General features: G+C 45.6%; 1 protein-coding gene across 1 annotated transcript in view; it reads left to right on the forward strand.

Annotated features, from left to right (window-relative positions):
• The first annotated feature begins 86 nt into the window (after positions 1 to 86).
• The window catches only part of SLC38A8 (solute carrier family 38 member 8), a 33,046-nt gene continuing 19,969 nt past the window's right edge, over positions 87 to 13,163 (forward strand). Inside the window, exons 1-2 of the mRNA XM_074969102.1 lie at positions 87 to 327; positions 1,831 to 1,994. Coding sequence (XP_074825203.1) covers positions 1,964 to 1,994 — 31 coding nt within the window. The 5' untranslated portion in view covers positions 87 to 327; positions 1,831 to 1,963. The remainder of the gene's footprint in view (positions 328 to 1,830; positions 1,995 to 13,163) is intronic.

The following is a 13,163-nucleotide window of genomic DNA, read 5'->3' on the forward strand; positions in this document are numbered from 1 at the left end:
TTTTGATTTATGTTATATTAAACTCTACTATAATCTAAAAGTTGAAATGTTTGACCTTATTGAAAGGAAACTTTTCAATGAGGTCAAAATGAAATATTTTATTAATTGTTTTGCAAAAAACGCTGAGACTTTCACTTTTTGTCTTGATTCAGGACAAACCCAAATTTCAAAATCTCAGAATTTCTTCAGAATGACCTGCTCTAGACTATATGAGTTGTGGTACTCCGAAATAAGATGGATGTCATAACAGATGGTCTTTGTATTTAATTTATCATCTCTACTGCAGTGGCACCTAGAGGCCCCATATGAGAGCGAGACCCTGTTGTGGTACGTACTTGTACATAATGAAAAGGCAATCCCTACCCCAAAGGGCATAAAGTCTTAAAGGTCCTGATCCAGCAAATGCTTGTGCATAAAGTTAAGCACATGGATGTGAGCAGGGCCATGGAACCCAATTAAGCACGAGTCGCTGTTTGCAGGATCAGGGCCCAAGCGTCTAATTTCACAGCCAGGTTCCTTTTGTACAGAGGGTTTAAGCACGCAAGTAAACTTTAAAAATTATGCAGCACTCTGTTGGTCATCACTTTTGCTATTATTGAACCCTTATTGAAAAAAGAGCCTCCAGCTTAAGCTCTTCCTTCTGCTTGATGCTAGAAATGTTAGTGACGGATTAAATTAGCATTCTGGTTTTACCATGAGCTCAAACAAGAAAAGATGCTCATGAGGGAGCAAGCCCCAGCTTAAATGCTTTGGTAATCAGAAGACCTGGGAAGAAATTGTTTACCTAATTACAGGGTAATCTATTAAAGCTTTAATATCCTGATGAAGACTCCCCAGGCAGGGACAAAACCCACAGCACATTTTTATCTGCAGAGGATGGAATCAAACTGTCAAGGATTAAGTGGTTGGAAAGTAGATGCAGCTGAGGTTCATTAAAATATAGGGTACAGCTGGCATGCAGCAACAGCAGGAAGGAGGGGTGGGGCAACCTGGATACAGTCTGAGAGGAGGCTGCATTTCCTTGCCTAATCTCCAGAGTGAGTCTGACTGATTTTTACCTATTTATAATTTTTATAAAATCATTCTCCACATTTGTGCCCCTTCTGCAACCTGTCTGTGATGCCTATGGGAAAGTTGTTGGCTAACAGTGTCACAGTTGAGGAATAATTTGGGTCTTGTTTACATTTCTTGATTATTTAACATATAGATAAAGAGCTACTAACTTATCTCTGTCTTCGCAAAAAGAAAAGGAGTACTTGTGGCACCTTAGAGACTAACCAATTTATTTGAGCATGAGCTTTCGTGAGCTACAGCTCACTCTGTTGCTCTCCTTCTGTTACCTGCCTATTATTTGTGTGTGATGTTTTGGGGGCAGGGACTTTGCTGCCAGTATTTAGAGTGCACCTATTAAAGGGGGGTGGGGGCGGCATTACTGGAAAGAAATAATACTCATAACCTGGAGTGAAAAAACTCTGCTTTGGTTTTGCTCATATCCCCAAAAGGGAAGCTGAACTTTGTCAGCTAACTGCTGGTGAGGGGAGATTCCAGCCCAAGGCTGCTTTCTTTTAATGCTGTTTTTACTGCCCGGTTCTCTTTCATGGTTGTGTATAGACAGATTCTGCCTAGTAGAGACAGGTCTAAATGTGGTTGCAAAAAAACACCATTTCTGTGTGCCAAGTTGCACGTACCTGTAGTGCTGTTTCTGGGTAGGTAAATGTGAGAGCTGTTCACTGCTCAGCAATAGCTCTCAGAGTGCCTTGGATGTTTGAACTTGTTTTGAGAGTGTGAATGTTTGCTAGGACACCGAAGGTTTTCCTTTTACTCTTACAGTAAGTGCATGGGATCTTAAACCTGAGTGGCACCAAGAGGTTGGGGGAAAAACTAGCTCCAACCATGCAGCAGCTTCCTAGTGTTACGTACACGTTTTTGTGTTGTCATCCAGACTGAGCCTAAGTCTCCAGAGATGAGATTTGAACCCATGATCTGGCTTAGAGGTAAGTAAGATTACTACCAACTGTGAACTAGGTATGTGCCATCTTAAAGGCAAACTAGTGAAAATCAAGTGAAGTACAGATCTGAGTGCTGAATGCCTTTGCTTTCAACACAGCAATGCATTTTACCTACCCTCTTAAAAATACTTTCTCCCCGCTCCCCCAGCAGCCCTGTCTGAAATAATTCTTGCCACTTGCTGGTGTCCCCAGAGTGCTTTGTTCTGTGAACTCACAGATACTGTGTGTTGCAATGAGACTTTTTGTTTGTGAGGTCACAGCAACTTGCCCTTTGGAGATCCCATCTGTGCCAGGAGACTTTCAAAGCCAGGAAAAGTATTTTTTTAAAAGATGAGCTGCTATACTTTTCTCTGCTTAATGTCCCCTCTTGGACTGATGAGGATAGACATGCTGCGCATGAAATGATCATTTTTAATTTTGCCGTTTACATTTAAGAAATATTTCACATCTTAATAGATGATCTGACAAGCTCCCTCGTAAAAATGAGCAATCACACAAGGACTGGAAATGCTGTCTTTCACGGTGAGAGTTGTGACTTCTGTAACGTGTTACCTCCTGCTAACAAACACATCACAACTGTGACATCTGATGTCTTGTCTACAGGGTGCTGCAGTCCAGACTACAGGGCTGTGATTTGTAGAGTGCTCTACTGTGTTACATGCTAACTACCCCGTGTAGACCCTGCTGGTGCAAACTGACAGGGACCTAGTTTGTGTTGATGTAATCCCATTTCAAATAGGACTATGTTAACAATGCACTAGATACAGAGCAGTTAGAGTGCAACGTGTTAGCGCGCTTTACAAATCACAATCTCGTAGTCCAGATGGCAATGCTATGTAGCTAAGCGCTGAATCTTTAGTCAGGAGTGTGTGACCACAGCTATTTCAGTAGACATTCTTTTTATCTCTGTTGCTCATTTCAATTGGATATTGGGTTATACATGGACAAGTGGCCCATAAGAATGCAAGCTCCTGGGATAATGAATTGCTACTGTGTATATCCAATATCTTTTAAAGGCAAAATATCCTTTGGGATAGTGGGTACTGAAGTTACAACCAGCGTCATCAGTATCGTTTGCTGCTTTAGTTTTAGCTAGGTTCTCTTTTTAAGGCCAGACATTTTAATGTAACTCTCAAACCATGTCAGCAACTTGTCATTGCTGCGCTATGTTGAGAAGGCAAAATCTTGTAATGTATTTGCCCAAAATATCTCGGCTCAGAGGCACCAATTCCCCTCAATCCAAGACCTTGCTTTTTACCTAATTTTCCAGCTGGGTTGACTGAGGAACAGAAGGGTCAGGGGACTTGTCAAAGGTTACACAGGGAGTCACTGGCTCAGCCAGCATTAGAGCCCAGGTTAAACAGCGTCACCAATGGGAAGGATGTTCTGTAAAATAATTTCTAATTGGGCTGACACTTTACATACCAAATTTCAACCCAATGCAGTTATAAATTGCTGAGGCACCAAGCTCCCTGTGGGAGCTGTGATGAAAAGATCCAACTCCATCTCTATTGCTGTAGCCGAGCTAAAATTGTACAATAAAAAGACTTGCCTATAACTGGGGAGGGAGGGAAACAGCCTGATTTAAAAAATTACATGTTGTTTGAAATCTAGCGGGTGCAACTACACTCTAATGACTGTGTTAGAGCTGTTCAGTGGAAAGCCGGCAGCTGGTTCCTGTGAGTAGAACTGGGCCCAGCTCCCCTGTCTCAGAGCAGATGAGTCCAATCCAGCTAATTAAAGGGGACTGGGTTACACCTGGGCCTATAAAGGCCTGTCAGAGGGCAGGCAATGTGGAGGTGGAAGGGCATGATTGGGACAGGCTGGGTGTGGGGAAGGGGAGGCAGAGCAGAGCTAACTCCTGTGGTGGGTCCCTGGAGCAAGGGGCAAGGTGCTCAGGGAAGCAGCCCTGGGGTTACTGCTCCCAGAACTGACCAGAACTTGGAGGGAAACTGCCAGGAAGCAGAAGCACTGGAGACCCTGGGAGGGGTGCCCCTGAAGCCTGAGAGCAAAGAGTGAGTTCGAAGACAGTTTGTTTGTTTTACTTGTCTGTGTGAAAAGAGACTAAACCTTAAAGGGGATTGGTCTTGGCAGCAAGTGTTTGCAAGCTGGGGAGAAGCCTTGCCCCATGATAGACTCAATCTGTATTTATGCCTGACTTTAGGGGCCAATTTTTGAGTATTTTGACTGAAGTGCTACCCCCACACAGACACTGAAATAGCGGGTGCTGTGCACCTTCATTGTCATGCCAGGTCTGTTGTTGGAAGGACAAAATATTATAACACTGTGTGATGATACTTTGAGATTAAAACTAAAAAAAGTATATAAATGCTTAAAACATCTTGAGCTAGAATCTGAAAAGCTGGTGCAAGGAGCTGGAAATGTTTTACGGATTTTATTTGTGATTTTTGTTAGCCATTTGCATCATGCTTTTGATACCAACACTTCATTTTGTTTCCTAAAAATTACGATTTGGGTAAAAGAAAAATGTTGATAGATAACAGTGGGTGGGATTGGAGGGGAAGCCTGTTCTTCTTCCCCCCCCCCCCCCAAGAAATTACAACAATTTTCTACAGTGTTGACAGTTTTTCACAGAACTTTTTTATTGAAGAAAGACCATTTTTCAACAAAACCGTTATCATTAATAAAAAAGGTCACAAGCTTGACTTCAAAGTTTCAGTGGCACTGATATCAGACTTGAAGAGCTCTGTGTAGCTCAAAATCTTCTTTCAGCAACAGAGGTTGATCCAATAAGAGATATTACCTCACTCCCCTGGTCTCTGATTGATATCACGTCTATTAAGAACTTACAAGAACTTCTAGGGGAGTGATTTTCCTTGTTATGTATGGAAATAATTATGGTTAATAGGTGAAGTCAGTAATAAATGAAGTGCGGTAATCTTCAGGTTAAAACATTAAACCATGTTTAATACTAGACAGTAGCATGCTTTCTTGCTTTTGTAAGCTAAGCTTGTTGGACACACCAGGAGCATTCCTCCCCCCAACCCAGTGTGCCCACTGTCTCCTTCCCCTCTATTTCAAGGACTCCCTACCCCACAACTCCCTCACTCATGCCGGTGCCTTCCAATCTTTGCTCCCCCCTTTTTCTCCCACGCCAGGGGATCTGCATGACCTCCAAATTCCCCCTTCTCTCTATTTCCCCCTTCTATACCGGGTCTCCCACTCTTTCCCCTCATTCAACCCTTCCCCCCCCATGCCTCCTTTTCCCCCTTCTCTACCATGCCACAGGCTCTGTGTGCATCCCCGTTTCCCTTTCTCCCCATGCCAGGGTTCCTTATTTTCACCCCATGCCAGGGGCTCTGAGAGTGCCACTTCTTCCCCCACATTTCTCATCTCTTTTTTCCTCTGGGTGTAAACATTTTAAATTAAACTGGGACATGGGCAGAGCTAAAATGTGGGGTATTATTTTGCTGAAAGGTGCTAATGGCTGCCACCAACCATTGCTTTGAGCTGTAGACCATTAGAGGTGATTAAAGCTGCTGGCTATCCAGATGTCAGGGCTCCATTTCCCCCTTTTGCTATTCCTGTATTTTTTCCCCCACCAAAATCGATAGGTTTGTGCCCATTGATGCCAAGAACATTCCCAGAAATTGTGGAATTGATTGGATGTGTCATTCAAGAGTTATCACGTTGTAGTCAGACAGAGAAATACCAACAAGTTGAGTGTTAGACCTTGATTTGCTTGGCCAGTTAAGGAGTTAACTGGGGATTAGACTAGATGACCCTTGCAGTCTTTTCTCACCCTCTGATTCTATGAAGACATGGAAATTAAGGCCAGTATACATAATGCTGACCTGGTCTACAGGCACATTTTATAGTGATGTAACTATTTTGGTTAGGTTTGAGACTTTATTTTTAAACTGAAATAGTTAAACCAGTACAGAAGCTAGTGTGGACACAATAATACTGGTATGGCTTATTCCCTCAATTTGCAGGAATAATCTACATTGGTATAAGCACCTTTATAGGGGTATAAGTGCATCTGCACTAGGGGGTGTGGTACCACTCTAACTAGACTGGTTTCAAACTGCTACGGTTAAAGCAGCGCAAAAGGCGTGTATAGACAGGCCCTTCCCAATGGAATAGCAACAGAACCAGGATTCCTGTGTGACTGCTGCCAGGTCTTCTCTTCTCTTCTCTTTTTTTTTTTTTTTTTTTTTTCTGAGTGAACTGAATTAATTCTTTGGCCTGCACTGTATTCTGAGTAAGGCTTTTAGAGCGCTATTATTTAGCACAGAGGTGGCTCTTATAAGTTTTGCCTGTGGGTGGGTAGTTTTCTTCATTTCACAATGGCTTCTTTTACCAGGGAAGTGTGACTTTGTTTTGTTTTGTGGCTTTTACAGTGTATTTATTGAACATAATCCATCATCCCATTCAGGAGTGTTATGTGGGGCAGTAGTGGCCACTGGTAGTGTAGATTCTGAAGAAGGTTGGAAGACAGGAGGGGTGGATCAATCTGGTCCAAGAAACAAAAACACCCCACAGTCCACTTAGCACTTCTCATCTATAGACTCAAAGTGCTTCCAAATGAAGGTGGTAAGCATTGTTTGCCTCATTTTACAGATGGGGAAACTGAGACAGAGCGGTTACATGGCTTTCCCAACGTCACACAGGGAGACCCAGGAATAGAACCCACATGTCCTGAATCCCAGTCTGGTACCCTATACACCATATAACACACTGCCTCCCTGGTTACACAAATGGGTAAACTGAGGAACGAGCAGGTGAAGTGACTTGCCTATAGCACAATTGAAATTGGAGCCTACAAATCCTGATTTCAAGTCCTTGCTCTGTTGTTCATAATGGAGTAGTGCCCAAAGGCCCCAGGCAAGACTGGAGTCCTACCCACGCATCAGATTCTACTGCAGCAGGGACTTTGCTAAAGGTGGATCTAGGGAAAGCCATGGATTTAGAAGCTGGCTTTTTCACGTTGTCAGGCTGCAGGAGAGAGAGAGGGAGCCTGGAATACTGGGCCTGGTGCAGGCCTGAGACCCAAACCAAAGTCAGCAAAAGTCAGTACAAGAACTTGGCAAGGATATGGCTGATGTTGCTAAAACACAGGCACCCCCCAGCAGTACTAGGCACTAGGTGTCCACTGAACGCATTCCAGAAGGTTAGTACAAGAACACCCCAATACAAAGTGATGGTATAAACACACTCTTTGAAGATGGTACAGGGACACCCTGACCCCTCCTAGGGATAAGGTCAGGACATTGTTCAAACCAACAGGTACAGGGTGTAGACTAACCGCGTCAGCAGGGTAATACGTAGTTTGTTTGTATCAGTGTATAAAAGAAGGGTCACAGAAGGGACGTCTTTGTCTGGCTAAGGGGGCAGTGGGGAGTCCCACCGCTGACTGAGCAGAATCCTTGCCACTGGGCACTTGTGTGTTAGTGTCCCCGTGCCGTCGGCCGGGCACCAGTCCTGTGTCTTGAGGGCAATAAACCTGGCTGAGCGCCTTCACCACTGAACCAAATCTGCTGTCTTTCTGGGCAGTACTAGCGAGGTCTGCAGGGCGAGTACAGCATACAGAGAGAGAGCACATGCAAATCCAGCAACTGACAATGCAGGCTACTTAACAACTGCCTTCTGCAGTTTCTTGACACTTCCTCTGGAGTATCTGGTACTAGCTGGTATTGGAGACAGGACCTTGGTTTGATCTGATCTGGCAGGTCATGGATATCCCTAAGAAGGGCAGACTGCAATTTACTCTCTACCTATCTTCTACCTGTGTTGGCTTTCAAAGACCATGATAGGCGGCAGCATACTAGCCTTCCACTGTTACTCCTTAGCATGAGTTACTCCAAAGCAACCGGTGGAAAAACAGAAGCCAGGGCGGGAAGGAAATCAATGTAGCAAAGAAACCCAAACCTGAGCGGTGGTATATACCCTGGCTTTCAAAGCTATCGTACACGGTGGTCTGCAAAATTTAATAACCTCATAATCCAGCAGAATAAATACTGTGTGAAAATATCTTTGCTTCCAAACCAGGCTATTTGATGATCACAGAATGTGAGGACCAGGCGGGTGATCTCAGCCCACACTACAGTGGATCAAACCTTTTGCAAATAAGGTCACATGACTTCATCTGCTGGCAGCCTCCCAGGCTTAAAGTCACTGCCCCTTTCTGGCATTCCTGCTCAGTATTTGCTTTGAAGACGTTATCAGCCTCTCCAGAAGGTGCAACTGTTCACTGAATCAAGAAATCAAGGCATGGCTGAGTACGGACCTAAAGACACCATGCCAGAGTGCAGGGCTTTCTCCATGTGTCCCTGAGAAAACAACAGTGTCTGTGGCTGTCAGTGGATCAAAGCTGCTGTGAAAGTTATTTACAGGAAAACATTAATCGAACTTTCTTTGCATAAACCCTGAGCCATTTTAGATGCTATCATAATTTCCCCTTGGCCCAGTCCTTCTGCTGTACTTCACCTGCGGTGCAGCCTGCCTCATCTGTGCCCTGATTCTCCTTGTGACAGCTGCTCCCTGGCCTGTCATCTATCCCGTCATCTACACAGTCAGCCTTATTTTCTCCAAGACTGTGGATCTTGGCCCTGCCTCTTGTGCAGCTCCCCATTTCCTCTCCGATACCCTCCCTATCTTCTAATCCAGTTGTGTCTAAGCCAAGCCACTGAGCCTGTTTTTTATTTCTGTAGCTTTCTGGGAACAGGCATTCCCACAGGGCTTCCTTCCTGCATCTTTACATAGTGTCTCCACCACCAGGGAGGCAAGGCAGAGATGAGAGTGCCTAAAATAATGCTAATGGCAAGCAGAGCAGAGCTGCCCCTGGGCATGGACACAGCAATGGAGGACTTCTAGACAGGATGGATGGCTTTGGGAGCTGGGGAGACAGGTGATGGACCAGCTGACTAGAGAAGGGGGATCAGACCGGAAAGGCAGCTGGGGCCTGAAGGAATTGCCCTGGAGAAAGGGATCATTGGTATGAGACTGCTGCTCCCCTCCCTGTATAGACCGAATGTGATAACACAGGCAGGTGTATCTGTGTGTTATCAGCATGGTAGCTCTGGACCATCTAGGCCTAGCAGCGCTGCTTGTCCCCCTTTGGAAAGCTGGGGCATCGCTCTTTTCCAGTGATGTAAAACTCCCATCTCTAGTTGTGCAGGGGGAACTGAACTTGCTATTAGGAAGGGCAGGGGGTGAATGAGGTGGGCAGGACTGACAGCTGGCACCACTCATGTAACTTCTTCATTCTCCTGCTTTGATTCTTGCACGCCGAAGACATATGCATGTTCACTGCACAGAGCCCAGAGTCCATAACACTGAGGGCCGGGGGAGGAGGAATTGCCTATAGCCACTCAACCCTGCTGCTCCGGTGCCAGGGGATATAGATACCAGGGAAACCATGCCATGTTCAGGACAGCCATGCTGATGTGCAAGATTTAAGGAGCATGAGGCAGGGCTGTGCCACAAAATGCAGGGCACTCAGCACATGCCGAAGCAGACTGCAGCTGCCTTCCTTAACGATGTGGAGGTGGGCCCTGTCTCATCATGCAGTGTCTCATCTTGAGCAGCCAGCTTGCTGGGAGCAAGATGGAGTGTTCCATGCTGGAACCTGTTGCCTCTGTGAACCTCCCTCCATATTGAGAGAGCAGCTGGGAGCCATGTTGAATAAACCTGTCTTGTGGGCTGCACTCTGGCCATCCCAACCCTTCATCTCACCTTCTGGCTCTGGTCTTCTCTGACATCTGGAGTGATTGACTGGTCCTCCTGTCACTCTGATTTGTGTGCACTTTAATTAAAGGGATTCCTGAAAGCCTTCCCGCTTTACTCAAGACCGTGCTAATGGGGAAGCTGTATTTTCTCATAGTGTCACTAATGAATGGTTACAAAATCCTTCCACAGCCTCGAGACCAGAATGAAATCGTATCAAAGCGCCGGTCCGAATTGCAAGACTTTCCCACTGGCTGGTATTTTACAGCCCACTGGCCAATTTCTAAATCAAACATGTTAATTATTTCTGAATTCTTTTGTGTACAGCTAATGAAGGCCGAAAAGGATCTTTTAAATAGTTACAAACACCATAGGCTGCAAAGATATAATTGAGGTGACAGGCACAATTAGCCATCCATAATTCCTTAGAGCAGCTGATTAAAGTCTCTTTATCCTTCTTACTGAGATCAGAAGGTCACATATTTGGGAGATATAAAATGAATGAGGGACTGTCAGACTGTCCCAGGGAGTCATTCACACGTGGTATTAACACGAAGGTGTGCTTTCCTTGGAGACCCTGGTTACAAGCAACTAGGAATCAAGACAAAGCATCCAGACATCACCCTAGCTAAAATAACATGGAGGCCAAAGCGTCCACTGTGATACATAGGGATTAACTCTTTCCTTTGAACAGTCTGTTAGCCCAGTGCATGCCCCAACATTCGGATTTAGACAATGAAGGCAAAGCTATTTAACAACAAATTTCTTTCCTTTCTAAATTGATTGTGTGAGTTACAGTTCTGGCTGAATGTGCTTTGCCAGCTTTTAATTTGTGCGCTTGCACAGGGACTGTTCTGATGCCTTGGGAGCAGGATCTGTGGAGGCTTGATGGGGAGCACATTCCAGGTGTGGAGCCCCGCTCCAGGGAAATGCTGTCGGGGGGTGTTAAGGAACAGAATGGGGTGGGGAGCTGGTGCATCCATCGCTGCTTGAGTCCATTGGCCGCTGCCCCTTGCAGAGTTGGGAGTACAAGCAACAATATGCAGGCTGATGCAGTAACAGCCACAGAGAGAGAGCGGGATTACCTGCCTGGATATCCCCAGGGTTCAGCCCTGGTACTGGGGGCTGGATGTAGGATTAGGTCATTAGTGCTCATGAAAGATTCTAGGTTAGCAGCCATGGAGCCTGAAGTCCTAAGGCACATAAAAGCGGGACAGCATCTGTGCAAACAGCCCCTATTGCCCCACTAACGTGCCTCCCCCTGAGCAGAAGGGGCCACCCCTGCGGCATATGAGGAGAGCTGATTGTTCACGGCTAGTCAATCCTTGGCCTCTGCTGACAATGCCAACAAGCACTCTCCTTGGCAGCTGCAGATTTGAACTTCCTCATTGCATGTGGGCGACTACTGAAATCCTGATGGATCCTCCAGCCGTGACCCCCTGGGCCCAAGCAATGAGTCCAAATGGGTCATTTACCAGAAATGGCAACCCCTAAAGCAGCCCAAATTCGAGATAACCACAGCTACTTAAACACCCTCTCTCTGCTCGTTGCCACTAGCGGTTTCGCAAACCCACTTCCATTTGTGGGCGAGTTGCAGAAATGGAAATTCCAAGATGAGCCTCTGTCCTGGCAGGGAACTTGCACTCTCAGCCTATTGACTCAGAGATAAGTGTGCCAGCCACTATGGCAACTCGTGTACGTTTGTTAGTCCCTTCCTCTGCAGTGGTGATCATGCGCCTAGCTTAGTGCTCACGAGAGACCAAACAAACTCTGCTGGGCAAATCTACACTTTCCTTTGGTGGGGACATTTTCTAAGTTCCACGCAGCTTTTGAGAGAATTAGATTGTCCCATTGCTGGGGAGAAAAAACAGGATTCTATGTCAACCATGATGGGATGTTTAATCTGAGAGGAGTTTGAGTGAAGCCACTAGCCTCACTGAGCATCAGACTCTGCTCAGTTACCCAGGTGTAAATCTAGACAACTTCCATTGACTTTAGTGGAATGATTCTGGCTTTACTCCAATGTAACTGAGGTCAAATCTGGCCCTTGGTTCTGTGGACTTTTGACTGGGCACAGTGGGCCTGATTCTCCTGTCTCACTGGTGTGAATTTGGAGTGACTCTATTGAAGCCACTGGACTGGGCCAGGAAGAGTAGAATCTGGCTCATGTATCCGTTTTCTCCATACTGTAGAAAAGAGTTTATTGTGGAAGTTGATTCAATATGAAAGGGGATAAGGGAAATCCTTAATCAAACGTTTATTTGCAACCTTCTACAATTCTGTTCTATATATGCCTGCTATGTCTGTTTATCTAGTTATTAACACTGATTTAATATGAAAACTGTAACCCGGAGCTGAGAAACCTAAGAAACACTGGAGAAATTTGATATTGTATGTTTAGCCTTCTTCCAAAGGATTAAAAGTGTATCTGCGATAGCAGAAAATCCGCAGACCTGCAACAAAGAATCCCAGGTATTGATGCTAGTCTTGAGTAGTCACAGAAGCTGGGTGGGTCAGGGGAAGATTCACCGAGCCACACAGAAAGCTTTGGGCAGGAGAGAGAGGAAGGCTTTGGTTAGCAGGGGAATCCTGTTTACCTGTAGACTAGCCAAGGTCAGAGAAGGCGCCATATTTCTGAAGAGAAGCCCTGAGCCATAGGGGAAGGATCCTGGACACCCCAGAAGGCTCTGCCCAAGCCCAGAGTACACCCCACAGTGGTGAGGAAACTGAGGCAGGGGAGAAGACTATTAGTTTGTTTTTGTGTACCTTTGGGCATGTCTTGAGCTAAGTAAAGAGCAGAGGTGTTTAGAATCCTTGTCATTCAACAGAGGGGAAGTAACAATACACGTAAGCCCTGGTTCAGCAGAGCATTTCAGCACACATTTAAAGGTAAGCATGTTCTTACAGGACTTGCTGAACTGGGGCCAATAAGGTCTGACAAAAATCCTGTGAAGTCAGTGGATAGGGAGGGGTCTCTCCACAGGTGTCAGTGAGCTATGGATCAGGCCCAGGTGGTTGTTTTCTAACCTGTAGGCGACTAGTTTGGATTGCACAGAGGACACAACACTCATATTAAACTCGGCCCTGGTTTTCCCCTAAAGCCCATTTCTTTGTTCTTCATCTTTGCACACACCTCTCTGCGGAATCTGACACAGCTTTGCCACTTATTTTGCTCCTGTTTAATCCTCTCCAGAGAGACTGCCAATTAAATGAGCCACTGAGAAACGACTGAACACAACTTGGCTCAGTTAATTGATTCACATTCTCCTGACCTTTGATTGGTTGAGAAGAATCTGGTTTCCGACAATCCCTCCCCCCGCAGGTCTGTGATTGGGGGTGAAAGTTCTGAGCCCCCCACTCCTTTTATTTTAATGTTCTTTGCCAAAGCAGGGAATAAACTGTTTTGAAGGAAGATGTGCTACTCCAAATCCAGCTCTAGAGCTATGTGAGTGGACTCACCTTCCC

The sequence above is a fragment of the Natator depressus genome, chromosome 12, assembly GCF_965152275.1.
Source record: "Natator depressus isolate rNatDep1 chromosome 12, rNatDep2.hap1, whole genome shotgun sequence".
In the NCBI taxonomy this organism is placed as follows: Eukaryota; Metazoa; Chordata; order Testudines; family Cheloniidae; genus Natator; species Natator depressus.